This window comes from Melopsittacus undulatus, chromosome 1, assembly GCF_012275295.1.
Source record: "Melopsittacus undulatus isolate bMelUnd1 chromosome 1, bMelUnd1.mat.Z, whole genome shotgun sequence".
Lineage (NCBI taxonomy): Eukaryota > Metazoa > Chordata > Aves > Psittaciformes > Psittaculidae > Melopsittacus > Melopsittacus undulatus.
The window spans coordinates 107,806,801-107,831,725 of record NC_047527.1 but is presented as its reverse complement, the minus strand read 5'-3'; the positions used below and the strand labels follow the sequence as shown (position 1 = coordinate 107,831,725).

At 36.7% G+C, this 24,925-nt stretch overlaps 1 protein-coding gene across 6 annotated transcripts in view; it reads right to left on the bottom strand.

The window, feature by feature from the left end:
- The window catches only part of ZMYND11 (zinc finger MYND-type containing 11), a 109,081-nt gene that overhangs the window by 30,343 nt on the left and 53,813 nt on the right, over positions 1-24,925 (bottom strand). For 4 of the 6 annotated variants that reach the window (XM_013129982.3, XM_034060825.1, XM_031052429.2 and 1 more), the window contains exons 3-4: positions 15,378-15,537; positions 2,129-2,173 (exon numbers count right to left, since the gene is read on the bottom strand). In XM_013129982.3, coding sequence (XP_012985436.1) covers positions 2,129-2,173; positions 15,378-15,537 — 205 coding nt within the window. The remainder of the gene's footprint in view (positions 1-2,128; positions 2,174-15,377; positions 15,538-24,925) is intronic. The other 2 variants (XM_005153033.4, XM_005153034.4) reach the window with 1 other exon arrangement.

Below are 24,925 nucleotides of genomic sequence, written 5' to 3'. Positions count from 1 at the left end.
TAATACACTCTTCCCTGAAAATTCAGTCCCAATGGCCAAATTCTGACCTTTGAAACATGTGCACAAGCTTTGCTGAAGTAAATGAGAGCAGCATGAGTATAATTTAGAGGCAGATTTTGCTCTAGGAATCTAGAGCACTAAAACCAAGCAGAATTGCCAGTGGCCATCGTTAAATCTTTATGTTTGTTATCTGAAATGCTACACTTTTCCCTATACTTAGAAGGCAAAAAAGCTGTCATATCTCAGATAAAACTCCCAATGCCTTTTCATGTAAAGTGTCACTTTTCAATGGGTTTAGATCTCTGAAAAAATTACTCCTATTCTTCAAGAAATTATTTTGATAAAAATCTGATGAAGCTATTTTCAACATCATATTGTAAAAGTGGAGTTAGCAATTCACACCAACTGCCAGAACTGGCATTTGTCCGATTCTCATTTTCCCGTGCCTGGGAACTATGGTCATGTAAGTCCTTGTGTGAGAAGTCTCCTTAACGGAGCAGCGTAAGAAGTGCTACACAAAAGTGGCACTTCCAGTCCCTTATGCTAAAGAGCAGTTGTGTTGTGTACATAGTTCATCTGACCAGAGATTTAGGGACAGCCACAATCCAGACTGCCTGCACTAAAGTTTATACACCATGAATGCTGCACTGCTGGGGCAGTTATGTTTAGGTAAAAAAAAAAACCAAAAACCAAATAACCTTTAACCAATGATTTCTGAACTCAGAACTTTGCCCTCCTTTGTTGTTCAGAGTAACAGTGTAACTTGACTCTTCTATCATTTCTCCTCATTTAATTCTACTTGCCAATTCTGTGTATCTCAGACAGAAATAATAATACCATGAAATTTGGCTATAAAGAACACATTCTTGTTCCACCAAATCTTTCCTCTTCATTCCCCTTCACTACAGAATCCAGTGACAGTGAACTTTGTCAGTCCTTTCATTACAGTATTTTAGAAACAACTAAAGATACTGCATTGTTGATGTACTTGATTTGCTTGCAGACTGAAAAAAAATCAGAATGAAGTATTGCCTTATATTTCTTTCATAGTAACTGTAATACTTATCTTCTTTATGAAACAAACTAATAATCACATAGTAATAAAGGGCCAATTAAGCAAGAAAAAGAATTAGTTTTGAGTAAAGATCTGCCCAAATAAAAATCAAACTGAGAGGACCCCAGTAGGTCCCAGCTACCGAGGAGTTCCACCACAAAATCAGGATTCCAGGATTCTTAATTTTTATTCATCATAGTTGCTTATTGGTGTATCCCAGATATTCCATTGTTAGGAAATATGCTGGCAAAGAGATACAGAATTTCATAAACATATGGAAATATATTTGCTGGCAAGAAAAATCATACTCTCAAGCCAGAAACCATGACGTTAAATAAAACACCAGAAGAAGCTTCCTTCAGTATTCACACTGTAAAGTTTTGAAAACATTATTTCTAAATATTAGCACCCAGATTTTTCACAGGAAAGATTTTTAGTTTAATGCAGTATATTTAGTGCATAAATATATAGAAAACATTCATTTGTGCAACAGCATTAAAAAGTTAAAATAAAGACAATAAGAAAGGTACATAGTACTTGTGAACAACTGCCCTATTGAATTCAAGAGCAAGGTCAGAGGCATTAATTTTGCTCCAACAGTAATGAAATGTTATTACTTCTCTCAGTTTACATAAGTTTGAATAGAAGGAGAATGTGCTCCCAACACAGTTGTTTTTCGTGCAGGAGATCAGATTCATTTAAACAGCTCAAACTCTGACTGTCAGTGCTCGGGGTAGGACAGGTCAAACTCTCCGCCAGCTGCAAACACGGTTAAGTCTGCATTTACAGAATACACCACCAGGTGTCATCAGCCACTCCGAAAAGGACCGATTAAAGGGAAACCATTGTAACAACATCTTGAACTGTAACATGTGAGTAACCACTTCTAGCCCCCAGGAGAGAGAAAAAAATCATCAAACTACATACATACATAATGCAGACTAAACTCAGAATTGGAAGTGATATGGATGATGGTGGTGGTTAATATAGTAAACTAAGCTATCCTAATGGAAGACAGAAACGTAATAGAAAATATGACAGAGTTCAAAACCACATAGTGCAAAAATTGTTCACCTTGTTTTTTGCTGCTGTCTGGGAAAAAGGCTGCATACCGTAGGCCTTTCAAAATAAAAACAAAACAAACTTTGTATCTATACTGTAAGCCATCCGATTATCAGGATATACACAACGCTAGAAAGAATTCATGCACAGTGACCAGGAAATCAATAGTTACTTCTAACATCTGGTTACATCTCCTCCTGCATTTCTGGAATGCTAACTAATGCTTTCACCACATTTTTTTTCTCTAAAATATCCCATGTACTTATATAATTAAAAGAACCCAACACCCATCTTCTTCCCCATATACACACCCACCATTAGGCCAATGTAAAAATCAACAAGAATATTAATTATTGTTAATGAATGCATTCTCTTTGATACATAAACCTTCTCCGAGCATCTAAAGACCCCTGTACCATAATTTACTGCAAAGGGGGCAACCCCACTAAAATGAAAGCAACACCACCTTTGTTGCATATTACCAAAGACTAAGCTACCACTTTACCAGTAACACAGTCCTTATTAGTGTATAAAAGGTGATACATTTTCCTGGGCCATGCAGAATGGAGGAAGTCCACCACCGGGACTCAAGTTGCCAATACCCTTATTTCCTGACGCAGGTGGGGAAAGCCTCTTGGGTCACTGTGTTGGCAGACAAAGGGAATCCTCTGCCGGCAGCACCCGGTTGCCCAAGTTCAGCAGTTCAGCAGTACCCAGTGACTGGCCACAGCCCCCAAAACGGAGCAGATTTGGCAGCAATGCTGCATAGCTCAGATGTAACAGGAGGCCTTCCCCCTTCATTCTACTCAGCTGCCTATTGCATTTGTAGATACATGCATCAGCAGGGCAGCAAATGTCTGTTTGGGGGATTGTATTTAATAGCCAAAGAGCTCTGCTCAGTTAAGCAGACTGGGATCTTGCAGTGATATAGGTCAATTGTGGTCACTTGTTCTTTATATTCACATCAGTCACACATTATATCATAAAGGTCACTTTGCACTGACATGAACAGTTGAGATTTCTCAGCAACATGAATGAAACAATGCAGCAATTTTTAAAATAAATCTTAATTTATGTCCGACATGTAAGCTTACTTTTTTTGTGATTTGTCTAAAGTAGGTTGTCTTAAAGCAAAGACATAAATTTATTCTGAAAGTACAGAAAAATAACATGCGACAGAAAATGTCAGGCTATCCAGAACATTTGACAATTTAAATAAAGATAAACCCAACAGAAAGGAATGAATCACCATGTCGTAGCCTTTACTGTAGAATAAAATATATAGTTGTTGTCAAGGAAAGAATAATTTTAGTGCATAAAGAAAATGCCCATTATAATGCAAATGTACATGGAAAAGAAATGCTTACTCATTAGTAATGGAGATTTACTTAGCTGTAATTGAAATAGGGAATCTGTATGTTGGAGAATGTGACATCCTGCTGTACAATTAGCATACCATTAAGTAGGAGATGTGAAGCACATACTGACAGTAAAATTAACAATAACTTAGAGGTCACAACTGTAACTATTAGGTCACTTCCATACCTTAGCAAGCTCATAATTATTGTAAAGAAAAGATGTAAAAACAATTAGCAAACTTTTATTTTCCTATAAATTATATGTAGGCATAGCATATCAAAACAATCGAACTTTCTTTCTTAGACTTTGTCTATAAGGACAACTTTGCCTTTTTATAATGCATATTCCATTAACATAGCTCATTTCTTACCTGTTAATCTGCTTTCTCCAAGTCCCTTAATGGTAGCCCAGATAGTTGGTATTAAGTCATTCTACTATCAGGTGGAGAGAGGAAAAGGGAAGAGGGAAATAGGCAAAACTCTATTCATGACACTTCCCTTTATGGGGATTTGCTGGTTTCACACTGTTGAACTAGATTTCCCAAACCATCCAAATTATGAGTATCTTTTGTACCCAACCAGTACACTAAGAAAAAAAGGGTCACATAGATGGAAAAGAACAATTATAAGTCAGTTACCTCTTTGGAGAAAGCACGTTTATTTATGGACAGTATACATACAGTTCTGTTGTCCTAAATTCAATATGACGCGAGGAATGTTTTTTCTATGTTGCCCATGGTTCCCAGCATTTCCTGTGTGACACTTGTCCCATAGCACTCTTTGGACTTTTATTTTCCCCAGGTATTATGTTTCAAATGCTTTTCCGGAGTTTCTTTGCTGCTTATGTATGCCCTGCTGTGGCGTTTCTCTGTATCTCTCATCTACACTTATATACATACAGCTCCTTCCAGATCTCTGGCATTTCAATCAGACCCACCTGTGCACAAACTCAGGGTCATCCCTGTGTAGTGTCTATGCTTTAAAACTCCCTAAAGCTCCAGCTGTCCAGCAGATAAAGAATTTAGCTTCCCACATTTAAAGGAAGAGTTTTAGCAGATACACAGTAGATTTCATCCACTTTGTATCATAACAATATTTTTGGTCTGTCACTGTTGAATCTAGAATGGCAACAAGGTCCATGCCAGCAGAAAGAAGTAATTTACAGAATATAAACTATTTTAAAATATAAGTATTTGAACACTATGTTTATCTTAAGATGTTTTCAAATCACTCAAATCACAACCCAAAACTTCAGTGCAATCTTTCTCTCACTATTTCATAGCTTTTTAAAAAAACTGGAAAGGATCTCAATGAATTAATTCCTGTTTCTTTGACATCTGTTGAGATACGCCATAACCAATTTGAGAATATAATTCTGAGGCAAATGTTTCGGATGCTAGCAATTGGGAACAATTATAAGGGACACTTCTTTATCTTCTCCTCACCTTCCTCAGCTTTAACATCAGAGTTCTTTCAATTTTACCACCTTCAGCTAAGAAAGAAGCTTTTAAAATCCTGGATTCTGCTGTTAAAATTTCTTTGTTGGCGTTAAGTAAATCTTCATTGGAACCCGACAAAGTTAACTACCAGTCCACACCAAGTAAACATACGTTGAAAGAAAAGCCTCCCACAAGAATTGCACATTACTACTTTTACATCTTTAATTTTGCTTTAGGTTTTGCTACCTGCATCCATTATCATTATAGGAAGTAATTTCTATGATCTGTACTTAACCTTTCATATTTCAAACTTTCTGTTGTAAATGAAAAGCCTTTATTATAATAAGAAGCGTTGATACTGCATTCTTGCATGGGTGTATCTACCATACCATCGTTCTTCTCTGGTATCCCAATCCTCATCTTAGGAGGCCTCAGATACGCTGCAGGAACATATGCTCCCATTCACTGTGAACAAAGCACATCTATTTCTTTCTAAACACATTCTCCATTTTTAATCATTCAGTTCCTTTCTGTCTTTTTCATGGAGCATCTGTTCCCATCAAAGCTTTCCCAATTAGACATGAGCTTTACTATTGATAATTGTTAAAATTTTGCACTACATTTTGCAGTTTTTATGACTCATCAATATACCGTTACCTAGGCACAATGCTGTCCTCCAGTACAAACCTTAATGGAAATGCTTCTTATACATTTGCTGTAAATAGCTATGGCATATTTAAATTATTTGTCTGGTCACCAATACTTCTCTCAAAGTGTAAAAATCAGAACCTGATCAGAACACTGCTTTTGCAATAGTGTTAAACTTTGAACTGCTCTGTGGTAAGAAAAAATGTTACAAAATGTGGCTGTTTAGCTGTAGGGCTGGACAGATTGGAGCCTTATTCCTTTTTTTTTTTTTCAGAGGGAAGACTACCATTTGCACTTTGTATGTAGACACTGGTCTGATTTTTAAACAGGCTGTATCTTGTTGCGTACAGTAGCTAGTAAGAAATCTGCAGCTCATCGTGGATCTCTGGCAGATGCACTGGGTTTCACTCGGCCACTAACGTGTCGAGTACCACATGGGTCGAACAAACTCTATGTGTCATGGAACACCATTCCTAGTATTTTTTCAAACACAGTGGGGACATTGCGTATGTTTTTGCCAGAGGTCCCAGCCTGCTGTGAGGGCAGTCCTCCTCCTGCCCTTTGGGTCAGCCTTCTCTTCATGCCACAGCATCCCTGGCTCCATCTATTCCTTAGCAGGCATGAATCTTCCAGCAAATTTGTTAGTAGCCCACTGAATCTGCTTTTATCTTTTCATCAGAACAATAGGTTAGGTTCCAAACTGAAGAAGGCATGCTTGATTCCTTGATGGCTCTGAGGAATTACTCCATCTTTGCAGCAGGCAAATGGTGAGCTAGCTGTTTAATAGAGTATTTTCCTTTCATATTGATGTACAGGATCCATATGTGATTGGGATGACTGCTTTACCACGGTCATCTTGTGTTTTACACTTAATGTTGAAGTAATGCATTAAGGAAAATTCAGCATCAAAATAAGCTTATTTTCTCCCCCATAGTTTCCTAGTATATATATATTTACTAGATACACTGCCTCCTGTTTTGCATCCGTTTTTTTCCCCTACTGCTTTTTCTCATCAAAAATGCTCAGCAAACAAACAAGCATCCATCCCTCTTTCGAAGTGAAAAAGACTTCAGCAGCTAGAATCCCTTTATGAAAATTGTTTCACTTTATCTTCTCCTTCCTTTCCTAGAAAACTACCACAGCAGGTAGCTACAATGATGTGTGCTTTTACAGACAGTATAATCTGTCCATTGCAAATCAGTTGCCTTTATAGACCCTTTCCTTTGATGACCTGGACTTCATCTTTAACATGGATTTTCATGAACTGACTCTGAAAGATGCTTTATAGGTATTCTTTAATCATATTTTATCACAAAGAAATCCAAAGCAATTATAAGTTCACATATTCGCAGAACTACCTAGGTATCTTGCTTAATTTAAAGTACTTAACTTCCATCTATCTATCATCTATCTATCTATCTATCTATCTATCTATCTATCTATCTATCTATCATGGCCAAGATTTTAATGATCTCAGCAACTCACTGTTGGGTGGTTGTTTGTTTTATCATTATTTTTAACTTCTCTCATTTTAGAAATCCATTTTATTCTAAAAAGAACCAACACAAAACCAGCAGTCAGGAGATGGTCCAGAATCTTCCTCTCCATAAGGCATATTAATCACAGACATATTTATAAGTTTGTGATAATCCATTTTCATTTTCATCACTGTTTCTTCTTCTCATGCACTGATGCAGGAAGACTCAGGCTCTGCAGTGAATTTCACAGCTTCTCAGAACACTTTTGGATTTCTCTCATTCAGTTTAACCTGCAAGCCTAAATTTGTCTAATTAATTTATTGCCAGTTTGTCTTCTGTTTCTGGCAGAAGTACCAAAATCTTCTCTGGATTCCTGCCAAGACAGGTAGATTTTTATTCCCTTTCCTACCTTGTAGTTACATTCTCGACAATTCAGGGTGATGGGCTCCAAAGTATAGAGCCAGTCTCCAGTTCCCAGAGCTAAAGAAGTAAAGATTTTTCAGGAAGTACAGTAGTACGCCAGCAGGCAAATTGACTGCTAAACCCACTGTCACTCTTATCTTTTCAGCCTATGAGCTGTGTTCCTAAAGTAATGAATAAGACTGTTTTCCTCCCAAGATCATGTTTGTGTAGCAATAGTTTACATCATTTGAGGTGAGACAAGTATTCTCCTCCAGGATATAAAAACCAGAATACAGCTTCAGACAAAGGTTGGTGGTTTTTTTTTTCTTTCTTCACATTCCAAGTGAGTTCAAGTTTAACAGAAACTTTCAACTTATCTCCTGAGAAACTGGATTCACTTCTGCTATTAATGTCACCGTTTTTCACTTGGGTTGGGCCAAGAAGAGGTTTGTAGGCTATTTTCATTAGGGAGATGAATCAGTGATGGAGTGAAGCATTTATTAGGTGTAATGCCTTTTATTTCTACATTATGCATGCGGAGGTTTTTTCCCCTAGAAAGATGATGAATCCAGACTAGAAAAAAAAACACCAAAAAACATTTCTCTGCTTGCAGTTCCAAGTCTCCTTCCAAGAACTGTGCACAAAAAGGGTCTCCCTCCCCTTTTCTTTCTTAAGATGTGTTTACATTGCTCTTCTGGCATTATTTTATCCATGGAATTTTGTAGTGATTTTCTAGGTTGGTGTTTCTGATCACAACCTGAAATATTTCAGCACATAGAAATACTTCCTCCAAACCAACAGCAGAACCTCCTACACACTTTGCTTAAATCTCCAACTTCTTGTCCATGTCCTCTGTGCTGTAGGTGTGGCTGGTATTATTTTAGCTATCAGTGATATAAATTCATAAGGGCTGCATTTATTGTGAATGAAGCATGAATATTAATAAGCCCATCAGTGTCAGTGAAGTTTCATTCAGTGACCAGCATGACATAATAATAAAAGCTTCAAAACAGTTGCCAGAGATGCAGAGCATTTTGAACCCACAATGTTAAGTAAAAACATACCTACTAGGTCAGGGTTGGCACAAAAGAGGTGTTTTGCATGTTTTCAGAACAAACTTAAGATTGCCTGATCTATGTCATCTAGTCCATCAGAATAATTTAAGTCCAATGATGGAAGCTTTATACACACTGGCTTACTTCAAACCCATAAGTAAACAAGCATTCTTCAAAAAACCTTTTCAATCAGAAAAAACATCCTCTGAAAACTGTGAACAACATCATCAGTATTTCAACTTCACAACAGTTAGTGAAAGCCTCAGAGAAGAACAGAGCATTACGCTGACTGAACTTTTACAAGTTAAGTTGGCAAAGCTGGGAGAGGAAAGTGAAGATGCTGATGAAGTTGTTTTACCAGTTTAAAAACAGCATCATTTCTTAGGAGTGTAATAAGATGGACTTTACTAGCGTCATCTTTGGTAATACAAAGATACTCCCAACAGTGTGAGCTCCTTTTTCAGGGGATGAAAACTAAGGATGAGCAGAGGAGAGGGAAGAAATATTCTTGAAAAGGTGGGAATTGAAAAACAAAAAAGATTGGAAAAAGAATACAGAGAATTCTTCCTGATTCTTAACCCATGGGGAGACACGAAGAGCTACTGGAACAAAAGCAAGGCCATTCTCATGAGCTGCGTGCTAATAGCCTTTATGTAAAGACAAAGGAGGGGCTTGCCTTTAACACAGCAACAATTTCTTGTCCATGAAGTGGAAGCTCAGAATTCTAATTTGCTTCTCAAGGACAAAATTATCTATGCTTTGATTCAGCAATTTAAAAATACTTGCTTTTCTGAACTTTGACAAATCCACAGCAGGATACTACACCAGTGAACACTAATTTTTGGTTCATTAATGAGCAGAATTCTACACTAGTGCAATTTGTGATAGCAATTTGCAAGAAAAATTATCATATTTAGCACACAGTGGATTGATACCATGACAGTCTCTTTGCTAAATAAGCTCTGAATGATGGGACATTAGAAGGTGGAAAGATAGAAAAGAAAGATTCAGAGAGTTCCAGAAGCTCATTTCCCTTGAGTGTTCTCATGTGAGCAGACTGCTGTGTGCCCTGACCCTCAAAGTCTTCTCATACTCTCCATCTTGTGTGGAATAAGAGATGGAAGCCAGTCTGAACTTTACTACAGGATCATTCATTAACTCTTTGCATCAGTGAATCACCCCATGTAAAGAATACTGGTACTTTCACAGTAATTTGGAGTCTACCTGGAACATTCCAGTCTGGAAATCCTTGATTTGTTACAATATATGAGAAATAGTAACTATCATGGTCTGTGCTACATTTGGCTTTGGATCGGTGAATTCACATAGGACTTCAGATAAATGCAATACAGATGGATAAGACAAATGGAGAATTTTTTAAACACTGAAGGAGCTTTTTCTTCATTTGGTTTGACACATTCTTCCTCTTTGGGCTTTCTAGTTGTAAGAGCTTTCATGATGAAGGCACCGGCTGTCACTATTGCTGTTTCATATTATCCTCTTGCTTCTAACTGAAATGAATGGGATGCACAGTAAAACCATGCTTCAACCTAGCTAGTTAGTAGCCTCTAGCTTGCTACCAACATCTATTAGCTGTGCAGCTTGGTTTTGGTTTGAAGTTTTCTGAAGTTGTTTGTTTAATTTAAAGTGCATTTTATGTACAGAAAAGATTCAAATGCTCACAGCGGCTGCTCCTAAGCTTTTTATAATTATATTTATGGAGACTCAAGATGACACAGCCAGTTTAAACAACAGCTTCTGGCTACCAATACTGACCTAGCATGGAAAAATCAATATAATTACAAAGCAATTAAACATGGCAAGTAAGTAACCAGGCCTTTGCTTAATCTAAAGCAATTTAGATTAACACAAACGTAACGGCCAAAATACTCCTTTCTCATAGATTGATCCTAGCAAAATTGAACCTGCAATACATCAAATCACAACGATGACTAGGTATGAGCCTAAGGTCACCAGAGTTAAGAAAATCACCTTCAAGACTCACAGTGCTGGCAGTGGGTTACAGCAAAGGTTAAAATGATGGCAAAGAAGGCTGGGTGAAGAGATGGATTATTTAGGCAGCCTTTGGACTTGAAAGTATTTGGACTCTGAGCAAGCACCAGTACTTTCTAGATATATCAGAAAATGCCCAGTAATGAATTAGCACATTATGACTGTATGTGTGTATTGGGAAAAAACCACATTCTATTTCTAATGCTTTCTGAAAACAGGAAAGCAAGCAAACTGCCCCTCCAAACAGCGTGCCCTCCATTGAACTAAAACATCTTTACAGGTAAAAATTGGAGAGGCAGTAATTTAGCTATGGAGAGGACCAAAGGCATGGGAAAAGGACTGTAACTAAAATCCTAAATCAGACTTAACTAGCTAGAAGAGCTGCTGGCTCTTTCTATAAGCAATCAATTAATGATCAGAAAATAGAACTCTGTAAAAGAGTAACTTCTTGAAAACATAATTACCTTTTATGTATCTTGTCAGTGAAAAAATAGCTCAAAGTGCCCTAAGCATGAAGCCTCACTCTTCACATCTCATTAGAGAATTGACCACCATGAACCAATTTTAAACCACAGAAGTGCTATGAGATACGTTGCATACAGATGCAAACAATGAACCCATGTTACCAACATATCTCCATTTTAGAAGAGCACAATATTGTCTGGCTTTATGAACACACGTAAAATGCAATGATACATTCATAATGCCTCTCTCTGGGTCAGTGCAGTTTTATGACTTTAATCATGAGGAGAAGAATTAGCACATTAAATGCTCAAAATAGCTCCATGCACACTGTCCGTAGAAAAATCACAAAATACGTAAATAGAGTAAGACAAACTAACTCTTAAAAACAGTATCTAACCCCCCATAAAGCTACATGACATTGGTGCTTTAAATTTATTTCTTTCATTGGGATTAGACTGAGCACTATTTTGCACAGATAGAAGTACATAAATATCATGACAAAACTGAAAACAGAAACAAATAGGTAAGGAGATTGATGACTCTTTTCTTCAAGAACCACATTTCCCTTCTATTTTATCAACTTCATTGAAAACATAGTTAACAACATTGGTTTGCAATTTTTTTTTTCTAAACATGAAAAGCAAGGAAATAATTTCTTTTATGTTGATAATAGTTAACACTTTCAAATTCCACAGGGTCTGTGAGAAACAGAAATAAAACTTCTAGAGAGAAAAAGTAAATTTCTGTTAACAGATTTCAGGACTGATGTTTCCCTTACAAGGCCAGAAGCTGCAGAGATTTTGTTGAATTGCATAAAAATGGCATCAACAAACAGTGAAAATTCACAACTCCTAACTAAAATCCTGGCTAACAATGGAAAATAATAGTTTCTCTCATTTATTTTGTGTCAAATGCATTAATCATCCGCAAGATGAGAAAGTCTGTAAGATGAGAATACATTCTGAAAATGTGCAAAACATCTGTATAGATGGCAAATGAGAAAGCAAAATGAATACCTCACAAGACCCAGAGGTGTAATATTTGTACCAAAGTTCTTGCATATACACCAGCCCTTAAATATCAGTTGGCATACAGTATGTTTGACAACTGACTCCATATTTTAGATTTAGTAACTTCTATAAAAATATTTTTTCCAATTATATTTGAGAGAAAAATAAAACTATTTTATACTCTTTTAAATCTGATTATTCTTTTACCCAGTTTTTCAAAACATTCATTTTCATATGATCTGTCCCTCTTGGAAGGGCCTCCTGATGCCCTCGAACTATTTTGTTTTTGCACCTCAGCGTGTTCTTTTCTATGGTATCTCTAAATATATGAGATTTTGCTTAATTTTTTCACCACAGCTTCAACACACTGTTGAACAATGATAACAAAGTAACATCATTTTTTAACACATTCATCTGGAGACTAAGAGTAACCCCATCAGAGATCGTGCCCCTGCATAGATCTATCATTATGTCAACCTATTTGACAGGACAAATGTTTGGAAACACGTAAGTAAGCACCACAGATTACCTAACGAATCTTTTCCAAATAGAGCTGTGCTTTCATAATCTGTATATTTTCAGTTATTGATATCCTTTGACAAGCAGTCAGCAGTCATCATTAAAACCAGTACATTCAGGCCACATAGCAGCCTCTGATCAGGCACCTACATAAGTAACAGATACGAGGGCTCAATAGTTCTGCAGCCCAAGCCAATAATTTATTTACTGGAATATAGATTTAAAATGCTAGGATTTAGATCCAGAACTTAAAAAAAAAAAGTAAAGAAACATCAAGCAAAAACTCAAATAAAAAAGAGGGGGGAGGGACGACAGCAATGTCTCGCTTTGCTAACTTCTTTAAACAGCTAGTCCCTACTGACTTCCACTGTGGTGCCAGAAAAGAGCTAAAATCCAAGGGCATTCTTCTCAATAGGTGGTGGATGAGTTCACAAACCTTTCTGTTTCACATTATGAACTTTCCAAGTTCCTACAGTACCAGTCAAACTGAGTTTGACAATTGGGTTAAAGGTCTGTCTGTAGGTGCTGAAGTTTGATGAGCCTGAAATCCCTGTTCCAACATTAGAAGCCCTATTTCATAGAGTTTTATCTCCTACAAGTGGATCTCCAAAAAGACATCTGTGTGTTTGTATTCACTTTAATGTAACTTGAGCTCATGGTTCAATAGTCATTAGTACCAGATCTGAGCAGTACTGAATTACAAAGAAATATAAAATGCATCTTCATCAAGTGCAGACAAAGCATTCATAAAGCTATCCAGTGTGTCCAATGTAGAGAACATACCAAACTTTATGGGTTTGTACCAGTTGCTGGAGAATGGAAAATACTTGATCTGATGTCAAGTGATGATGATGACACTTCGTTACTCATTAAATTTTTTTGAATAAAAAAATAAAGAGATTTATACCAAGAGATATATAAAGAGATTTATACTTCATATCAAGTCAATGTGGTTTGCTTCGTCCTGTCTGCAACATTTTGATTCAGTAACAGAATTGAGAAGTTGGAGGTTGAGTACTGTTGAAAACACAGCCTGGATCAGAAGCTGATTCCTATTTTTGCATAAACTGTTAAGTCAAGTGTGCACTGGTGTTCTGAACAACTGAGATGGCCATCAGACATATGGTCACAGCACAATGCATCAGTGATTATCAGTCATGCTGAAAATACAGTCAATACTTCTAACCAAAGGGCTATTCATAACGTGACTTAAGCTGCATCTTCAGTCAAGTCAAAGACAGCTCTTTTCACTCTGAGATAAAATAACTGTGTCATTCTAATGACTCACAGGGAATTTACATGCTGGTTATCTTACAAGTTTTGTTAGACAAATGCTGCTAATAAGTAGCAGAAATATTTTTTGAATGTTAATTTATAAAATGGCTACTGTGAGGCATTTTGGGTCTTCTTTTTTTCCTCTCTTAGCAATAGAGGAAACAAACATACTGAACACTTGAGATAATTACAAATCTCAGATTTTATGTCATGTTGAGTATACACAGTTAACATCACCTCTAAACAGATAAAACTGACAGAAGAAATACCTAAAAGGGCTAAGCTGGAAATCTGAAATGTTTATTCCTAGGGAGAAAAGAAAGCTACATACCCTTTAAAGGCTCTCTTGAGAGTTTCTAATGAAATTAGAATGAGAATCTTAACAGTAACATAATGTACATTAAATACATATTTCGGTACTTTAAATTAGTGTAACTGGGATAATTTTAACTGCAGTGATTTCTGTTATGGATACTGCTTGTTTCCACTTCTAATTCTCTCACTGTAAACCAAAAAAATCTGTCGTTTCACTTTCAGGATCTTATTGATGGCTGCAATAATGCAATGAGTATTTCAGTGGTTTTCATAATTTATTTTCTTGTAGAGTTTTTCTGGTTTTCCTCAAAATTTGAATTATTATCTGTGTCCTAGACAATGCTGTCCATTTTATGAGTATTTAATGCAATTTGTATTCCAAAACAACAGTTCCTAGTCTAAGTATTTTAAAGCTTTGCCAAACTCTTCTCTTTTTTTAATTACAAAAATGTGGTCTTGTAAATACAGAGACCAGGCTTATGAACAAGGCAAAGCAATTGTGCAAGCTTTCTCCTAGTCTTCTCAGTTAACTTTGTGAGTGCATTCCACCTCAGCTGTGGAGGGACAGAGAAAACACACTTTTTTCCCCTTCACATAATTTTCAATCTGTTTAACTTGATTTACATATTTATTTTACACATCCAGTGGAGCAACATCTGGATGCCTGGAACTAATTTGGTAAAAAAATCCTTCCTAACTGAATGCCCCAGTGTTCACAAGTATTTCTAAAGCACATCTTTTCATGCATGTTTGTATACAAATAAACAACTTGTTGTTGCACTTTTGAAAGGGAGTTCTTTGTTCCTCATATACAGATTAAAGGATGAGCAATCAAAAATTCTTGTCTTCTGTAGTTTTTTGTTGTTGGTTTGGTTTTTTTTTAGTTTTGTTGTTTTGGTTCTTTTTCATTTGTTTGGTTTTGTTTGGGTTTTTTTGTCTGTTTGTTTTAAAAGATACAATCTTTGGGGTTTTTTTGAGTCTGAGGATTTCAAGTAATACCAATATTTACTGTCTTCTTGTACAGCCATAGAAGAGATTACTACATAGAAGTAAGGGATTACTGAGTAAAGGACTTTGCCAGTGCTTCATAGCAGAAAACTCAGAATTCACAAAGAAAGAGCTTCTATGGAACAGAAAAGGTTAAAAAAGTGTAAGAGTGCATTACTTCCCTCTTCACAAGCACTGACACAGCATCTATAAATAACTTGAAATAGAAATTTAAGCAAGTTTTCATGCTAAGATACCAGAAATTGTGATTTATTTTCTCAAAGACTTTATACTCACAATCTCATCTCCTGGCAACCAATATCCTTCTTGTTCAATACCAGCTTTTGACCCTTTACACCCCACCGTCAGGGTTTCAACAATAAGACCATCCTTGACTGCTAAACTCAGCTGACGTGTGGTTTCTTTTGGATGCATACCATGGACTCGAGACATATACCTGCACACAAAGCACAAAAGTCTTTCAGTGTTAGTATTAAACTATAAAATGTGTTAGCAAAAAAAATATTCTTTTTCAAATTATTTATAGTAATACACAATCTAAATTTTAGGTTGGTTTTGAACCCTGAAAATTAATACAATTTCCCTTTTTATTCCAAGTAATTCTTCCCCTTGAAGTTATCATGTGGACATTAGATGAGCAGTAGTACAGCAATGTTCTACCAAAAAAAATTTATTGCATACCAAAACTAACACTCATGTTGCTTGGGCTTGTCTCTGCTAAACTTCCACTTCCATTTGTACTGCTAAAGAGAATTATTTAAATTAACTGAAGCCTGCATTTCTTGTAAACCTTGTAGAACTTCCTACAGTATACATACTGCAGAATGAGTTTGGGGATGTCCCAGTGAAATCTATGTGATGCTTGTGAGTGCAACACATTTTTAAAAAAGTGAAATGTATGCATTGTATACGAAAACCTAACAGCTAAAGTACTAGTATGAAGTGGTTTTTCTCCTATTCTTCAGATAGCCACAATAATCACACTATGATGACCTGTACTGGTGTGAACAAAACATATATAGCCTAAACTGTGTATATACATGAGATTCAGTTGTGTAACACTGACCCTTACCCAGTATAATTTACTTCAAGAACAATGCCAAACATTAACTGGGAGTTAACAACACAAAATGATCTTCCCTCAAATAGACGACCTCCCTGTTTTAAGATCATTATGCTTCAGATTTTTTTTAGCAGAATTCCAGGAACGTATTCATGAGTCACTGCGCATGGAGAAGTGAAAAGAGCTGCAATTGCATGCAATCAGCAGATCAGTGAATTGACTAAGAACCAAATGTTGTGTGGACATATTCTTCTAGTTACAGCTCTCTTACAGCACTAACTGAATTTTTCTCCCTTTTGGTTTCTCCAAGTTCCCTTTCTTTACCTGTCTCCTGGGAGAATAATCTGTAATTTGCCATTTTTAAGACAAAGCTGTCAGCTATAGTACCCTCTATTCCATGCTCCATAATAAATTGCAGCAATTATGACTCTTTTATGACTGTCATCACAAATATCTTCACAAAAAATAAAATTATTATCTGGAGTAAGCTTGAGAAAAAGTTATGTTAAAGCAGTAGCACTACATAAAAAAAGTTACATCAATTTTGGTTGGGTTTTTTGTTTTGTTGTTCTTTTTTTGTTGTTTTTTTTTTAATAACATGGCTGACTGGAAATTTTAATGCTTTAGAAGTTTAAAAGGTACAATAAGGGATGAAGTGGTCAACTCTCCACACAGCCCTTCTCTGAAGATAAACGCCTTTCAAACTTCTTACTGTTTTGGATGTGTAAAAGTCTTTTCCAATCCTGCATTCTCTCTCAAGCTTTTTACGGAACTGGTTTATGCTAATCTAATCTTTTTGTTTTGCTCTAAAGGAAAGTAAATGCATACAATCACATAGTAAATTTCTGATTGAATAGAAGTCTGTATTTGTGTAGTAAATTATACAATAATCAGAACAACACAGGATATTTATAAATTTTTGCCTGATATCAGAGGCACTTATGTAAATGCAGCACATTTGCAGGATCTTGGGCTTTGGGAAGTTTTTCAGGGTAAAATTCTTTGAGGCAGATGATACCATTTACTGTATTTTATGATGTCTACCACAACATGGTCCAAGTCTGGTTGGCTTGTGCATGCTACCACTACAAAAAAAAAGTAATTATAAATGAAATTAATAGAGAAAGAACAAAATTTTGTGCAAGTCTGTGATACAATCTGATATAGATGAATCTTACACTGGCTAACAAAAAGGACTGAGGGCCAAGCAATGACTCAGAAGATATGCATATTAGTTCAGTTCTGTATCATTCTACATGGATGCTCATCTGCCAAACCTGATCACTCTCTGCTTCCGTAGAAACTAAAACTCAACAGAAGAACCTGCTGAAGTGATATTAAACCCTACAAATGAGTTTTCCAAGTTCTCCAAATTCTAAGGAGGTTTTAAACATGTAGACTCAAATCCATTACTTCACCTTCAGAGTGCAAGTGAACACCATTGGTTTGCTGAGGCATAAAGTGTTGAAGCTTTAAAACTGCCTGAAACAGGTAAGACAACTCATTTGTTTATATACTCATGTTATATGTATTTCATGTGTGTGTGCACATATGCACATAATTATGCAAACACAATTAGCTTTTAAAAATTATCTCTGTCAACATTTGCTAACTTTGCTGGGTTTTCAGCAAATTTCCATTTTAACTTTGTGCTAACAAACCCCCTGTCAGAGCCATAGCATTCATGCCTACTACAATTTCTTCAAGTCTTTGACAGACCTCAAAATACATAGCACAGGTACTAACTATCATTCTTCCCATTTTAGTGACAGAAAAAATCAGGCACTGAACAAGGAAGTAATTTCGCTACAGTATCACAGTAGGCTGCTATAGGTCTGAGAACAGAAATCTAGTATTAACCCAGTGCTGTAATCTTCAGTGCATCCTGCTGAAGAAACCATGAAACCATCATCCCTAGGTTGCAGAAACACAGCCCAACAAAACTCTTTAATACAAGTTACATGTTTATTGATTATTTCTCACATTTCTGAACAGAAAATACATATAATGCAAACCAAAAAGCCTTAAACCAGCTCCCATCAGCTGAGGTTTAATCTGCCTATTTCAACTGTGGCAGGGTGTGCACTAGTGAAAAGGATCACAACACTAAGAGCTGCCCATTTCTCAAATCCAATTTGTTCTCAACCAGAGTGAAAGTGCTGCCAACAATTAAACTATCTCCTCGTTTAATAATCATTTAATAATATGGTAATGAATCCTTAGAGCTTTCTGAAGACTACTTTAGTCAATGTTCAGACTGTACAGTCTGGATATCCACAGTGTTTTCCATTTTAAAAACAAATTGCTATCAGCTTTCATAGGAAAGCACATGTGTATCAAGAACATTTTTACTCTGAAGAGTAGAACTGCTGGTAGAAAAGTCTCCCCTCCCCCAAATTTTTACTTATATTAAAACCTGTGAATGGCTAGATACTTAACAAAGACTAAAAAAAGCCACTGGCAGGGTCTGGATGAAATCCTGTCTTGCTTCTTTTCAGCCAGAAGGATGGCAGCTAAACTAAGAAGTGATGAAGGCACAGGATTTGAACCAGAAAAGATAGTTGAAGTTCTTTAATAATGAAATGTCACAACATGTGAAAGATGCTAGAAACACAAAGTAAGCTAAACTTCAGCCTAGAAACAGAAAGCATGATGTCTGGAGTTCTAACTACCACATCAGACTCATTATCGGATCAGTGAAAACAATATTGAAATGTCTTTGTGCAGAAGTGACACTACTAATCCAGGGAGTGCAAGTCTTCTCCTGGCACTGCATGCACTGAAGCATCTGGCACCAAGTTAAAAAACAAGGAAGAGAGAGCAATTCCCAATTGCTGTTTTCAACAAAAGCTGATTAGCCTTACCTTGGAAACAGGGAGTTGAAGCAATACAGGTTTGTTATGCTCCTGGCCAGTCCTCCACATCAACAGACTGGGAGGTATAATATAACCCCTATACTGATATTATGTAGCCAGCCACAAGAAGTAAAGCAAATACACTCAGTTGGGCAAGAATAAGTTAGGGAGACAAAGTAAAATCCCCAAAATCAACAAACCAGCCTGAATCAGAAAAGGGCTAAACCAATGATTTCAGAATACAATTTAACTGTGCTAATCCCTACTACATAAAATCAAGGCCTGTCTGATGAAAACAGGACATTTGGCCTGATAATCTGCATGCTAAATTCCAAATCTCACCCAATGAGTTCCTGCCTGTCTGCAGGATACAGAAACAACTGAACTGCTGCTCAATATTAAAGTTATTTACAGGTCAGTATTTTCTCCATTTAGAAACTGGCAAAGTAAACCTCCTTGACATTAGCATAGAAGAATCTAGCACAATTAGTTTTGTAATCAACTTCCAAGAGCCTACTAAAGCATGCTTTCAGTTATTGCAACACCACTTGGGAAGCAAAGGATAAGGATCACTATCATGCAGGTTGTTCATTACCACCCTTAAACAAACATCAGCACTGTCACACCGTCAAATGTATATGTAAATGTGCTGACCTTCAGAAACAAGATACTACCAACAGAGTCAGGTAAATGCACATGTGAACATGGGTAATGTATGTGCACATCTGTCCCATAGCAAAAGAAAAAAAAATAGAGAACAATAGGTGACTGTCACAGAATCACCAAATGGTTTGGTTTGGAAGGGACCTTTAGATCATTAGTTCCAATCCTCCTGCCAGAGGCAGGGAGACTTTCCACTAGATCAGATTCCTCAAAGCCCTGTCCAGCCTTGCCTTGAACACTTCCAGGGATGAGCCATTTCTCTGGGAAAGTTGTTTCAGTGTCACATCACCTTCATAGTGAACAATCATTCACAGATTTATAGACAGGACGTGTGTATGCTCATTTGTCTATTACATGAAATACTAATCAGAAAAATATGAAATAATTTTAAACCTACTTGGAACTGCAAATGCACAGTAGTCAGGGCTTTTCACATTTAGCAGCAATAAAATATCATCATATTCTTCTGTTTATATACATTATTCTTGTTACCCATCCTAAAACCTTGAAAATTCTCAGACACCACAGGGACAGCCCAAGTGGTCAGCACAGCTCGAAGTGAGGACTCAAGCAGGCCTCATGGCATCCAGAAGCCACACAGCCATCTGCTGCATACCCCACCTGAGCCATGTTGCAATGACAGGGGAGGAATGATACGCAAGTAAACCTGCTACATACCCTGCCAGAGTTTCTCTTCTTCACAGTAACAAACTGTGGAAACTCCTGTAACTCATGCCACTGCTCACAACTGGATCTTGCCCTCTCCCTCTGTGAAACAAAACTGGACCACAGAAGTACCCTAATCCACCTCTAAACTGCTTGCCTGCCCAATATACAGGAGACATAGAAGCAAGGAAGTCTGTCAGCATAAGAGCAATTCACACCTAAAACTTCGAAAGTATTTCCCCAGACCAGCCTATGTTCAGCATATCTTTCTATTCAAAACCTAGGTCTAATATGCTTCATAAGATACCTTAAAACTCAAGAAAATGGTTTGTTTTCATCTCAGGGGTGTGGAGGAAGCTGCAATCACCATGGGAGCAAAACAGATACAAAAGTAGCTGGCAGTTACAGGGGATCAGATGGTGAACTTTTTGCCTACAGCTGTCACACAGCTCACAACTCCTGCTTGGTGCTGCACAAGACACAACACGAAGTCAAACCCTGTCCCAAAGAGCTTAATGTACATAGCCACAAAATAATGCACATAAAGAGGTATCTATGCTCCAAGAGAGTCCTCTTGAAGGCAACTGTGGTTTCATGAGATGCAGCAAATAGTTTACATGAGAGCAGTTGCGCTATGGCCCAAAAAAAACACAGCTGGCCAAAGAAGGAAGTAAGGTTACTTAAGGTGGAAAACTGACAGAGGTATTAAAAAAAAAATCCCGTTTTTTCTGGACTCATAAGGAATTGCATTTTCAGCTACCTGAACTCATCAAAAGGAAAATACTGAAAAAATGCCACAACAAGCATCTCCGTAAAATACTAAAGAAAAATACATACACGAAATACCTGCCTTATATAAAGTATGACAGTGTGACAAGTATAGGTAGATGCTAATTTTAGTGGCAAACACTGTAATCTTGGTCTGATCAATTATCTCTATCTGTGCTGGAGGCCTCCACCCTCCACAATATGAAGGGAAGTATCAGTCTGCTGGCTTAGCAACATCTGCTAAGCAACTCATCCAGGGAGAAACAGCAGTCTTAAGATTCCCTTGTACACCTAACCCATCTCACATCTGAGATCTGATAAAATATAGCAGATCCCATTAAGCATAGCTGAAAGACTGCCATTAATTTTAAATGTTACCTACAGGTATATAAAAGTGTCCTAGATTCAGGGACAGACCTTGAGGAGTAATACATAAAATGGAAGGAAAGCAGCCAAAAATCTGAGTTTTATATTGTCTTCCTACCTCTGGTGAGAAATGATGACTTTTGCTTTACATTCAGGGTATGACAGCAGTTTTATACAAGGCCCACACACTTCTTTTAAGACATTTTTTAATTTGCAAAGAACAGATCACTTGGTTATACTGAAAGTAAAAATGGAAGATGGCTGCCATTTTTCTTTCTTTTCTTTTTTTTTTTAAACAAATACAGCTACATGGCATAAGAATTTAAAACATCCAGTCTAAAATCTCAGGAATCCATTAGCTATACTTGTGGAGAGCCAGGTGAAGATTTGTGCTCACTGCTGTATCTCAAGGTCTCAACTCTGCAGCCTATGGTGCATGCTCCATACACACGTAGCACTGTGGTACAAATCAGCTTTCATGAAATATGGGCTAAACATTATGGATATTTGTATTTCAAAAAAATATATTTGAATTATATATTCCTGCTTGCCTGAAACTGGGAGCTGGTCTGAGAGCTGAAGACTATACAGATACAGAGAGAAAGAAGAGCTGTTTACAGTGGGGATGTACCAGCATACATTTGTTTTCTAATACACTTTTTGGTATGTTTACAGTTTCTGAAGTTTTGATTATGATCTGCCTTATGTTTCTTTTGCTGCTGCTAAAACAAAGCTAAGGAGCAATCTAAAGCATTGTTTGGACATAGATACCCCAGGCACCACGCGGTTTCCTTTAATGTCAATGTCACCTGGTTAATTTCTGTCAAAACTACAATAATTTTAACTCAGGTAATTCCTTGTTTCAGTAATTTAAATCCTCACCCATACAACTTCACTATACAATTAAGACTGTGTAACCCACCAATATGACCATGAAAAGGAAGTGATTAAGGTACCAAGCTATTCAATCCTTATCTACAAAAATCTCTTTGAGAACTACTATCGCCTTCTTAAGGAGCAGCTTACCTAAAAAAAGGGCTCTACTCCTGTTTTTCCAATCCAAAAAGTTGTATGTGATACTGCTGGTAATGTACATGGATGTGCGCAGAGTACTGCTGGCAAACAGGAGCACTAATCATTCACGGGCATTGCATGCATATGCACAATTGCTTGTATATACAGACTCACTGTTCCATCCAGCACTTTTCTATGGAAGTACTGAAGAGACAAACAAGTAATACATGACTCAGAATATAATGCCCCAGCTAATCACAGAATCATATAATAGTTAGTGTTAGAGTACCTTGCACAAATATTTATTCAGTTCATTCTGATCCATCTCAATTCAAAGCATGATTAAAAAATATACAATTGAGTACTTTCATGATCCAGATTTTTAGCTTTTCTATCTTAATTTAGTTTCCATTCTTATCTGGGTTAAAGGTAACAAAAACCTTTAATACTTTTTTTATTTGGTCAGATTCATTTTAGCTTGTTTAAGTTTCAAAATCATCACAGTCACACAAATGTTCACCTTATTACCAGCTAGGAAACAGCACATCAGGAACAGGCTGGAAAAGCCATCAGGGCAGCACTGCTGCTTTGGGTGCTGATATTGTTTACATGAATGGGAATATGAAACCACAGCCTGAAATAGATGGTATGAGTAGTGCTTTGGAGATCATTATTTCTCTACTGATTACACAGAAAGCCTTAATGAGCACTTCAGGTTACCTGTTAAATGGCCATGTCACACTCATTTTTATCTTGTACTTCCAACAGAAAGCCACATTTATTTACAGAAAAAAAACCAACACCAGACATAAGCTGTAACTTTCACTTTCCAATATTATAAAAATGGTACGATTTGAACAAAAAAATCAGTGCTGGTTGTGACAAAAAAAGTAAATTGGTTTACTTTTAGTATTTAGAAATAAATATAGTTTGTTATGTATTTTTTGTGTAAAATTACACAACTTCAACACAAATATTTATAGAAGTCTAGAGTACATAAGAATATTAATTCAAATGAAAATGGGGATAGTTATTTTCAAGTCAGTTACACTTCCACCACTTTCCTTCTCAATTTATGCTGGAGTTCATAGTTTGCATGTATTATCTAAGAAAGTATTAAACATTGAATATTACAGTTTTTATAGTAATGAGTTTACACTCATTAGCAAACATCAAACAAGGAATATGGCTGTTGTTAATAACCATGTGTTTGTGCTGTTAGTGTGAATCATTTTATTTACCAGTCACACTCATGTTCAGCCCAGAGATAACTTTGCCTACTGAATCAATGAAGAACATTGACCTCTGAGATTAAAAAAATGCCTTACTAGCAATACTGTACAAGAACATACTTAAGAATTACTAGAGAAGGAAAATTGATCAAACAAAATTTGTTAGAACACCTATTTATTAGAGCATCTACTTTTCAGAGCACCATTTATTTTTTTCAGAATGAAGAGCAGCAACTAGATGTGGGTGGTGTTTATACTTTGTGTCAAAGCAAATACACAAGAAGTTTAGCCTTACCTCAAGATCTAGTCCTCAGCAAAATATTCTTTTATGCTAAACCCCCATAGGCTACCTCTGTGGTTGCAAGGACCTCAAGATCATCAAGTTCCAACCTCCCTGCCATGGGCAGGTATACCTCACAGTAGACCATGTCACGCAAGTCTCTGTCCCACCTGGCCTTGAACACTGCCAGGGATGGAGCATTTACCACTTCTTTGGGCACCTGTTCCAGTGTCTCACCACCCTCACAGTAAATAATTTCTTCCTTATATCTAACCTAAACTTCCCTTGCTTAAGTTTAAACCCATTTCCCCTTGTCCTATCACTACAGTCCCTGACAGAGTCCCTCTCCAGCATCCTTGCAGGCCAGATAAGCAAACAGATAAAAGCCTTTATGACGCATATAGCTATCTGCAAGTAACACAGGTGAAATTTAATGAACATATGCCACTGTGAACATTCCCTGTGCAATCAATGAAAATCTGTCATTCCTTCTTAAGGAGTATGCAGCTTAGCTCCTTGTTTCAGTTTTTTTGTGAATATGGATGCTAGAAGTACTTATTAGCTTACCTCACTGGTTAGTCTCAGTACAAATATACAAGCAAAATTGTGCACTGGTTATGATGCAAAAGCTGGCAAGATTCTCTGTACTTTACTGCTTATATGCAGTTTTCAGAGCCTTTTTATAACTTTTCAGTGTATATCTGAACTTTTGAGAACGTCCAAAAATTTCAGCTTGAATGTATCATTTAACTTCTCTGTGAAGCCATCAGTATAAAAAATTAATGTATCAAACAAGTAAAACATTTTGATGCCCATCTTTTTTCTATGCAAGATATTGCTATGCTTGTAACTGACAGTTATGCACAGATAATGCAGAATTTTTCTACATGACCAAAATAATATTTTTACTAAAAATT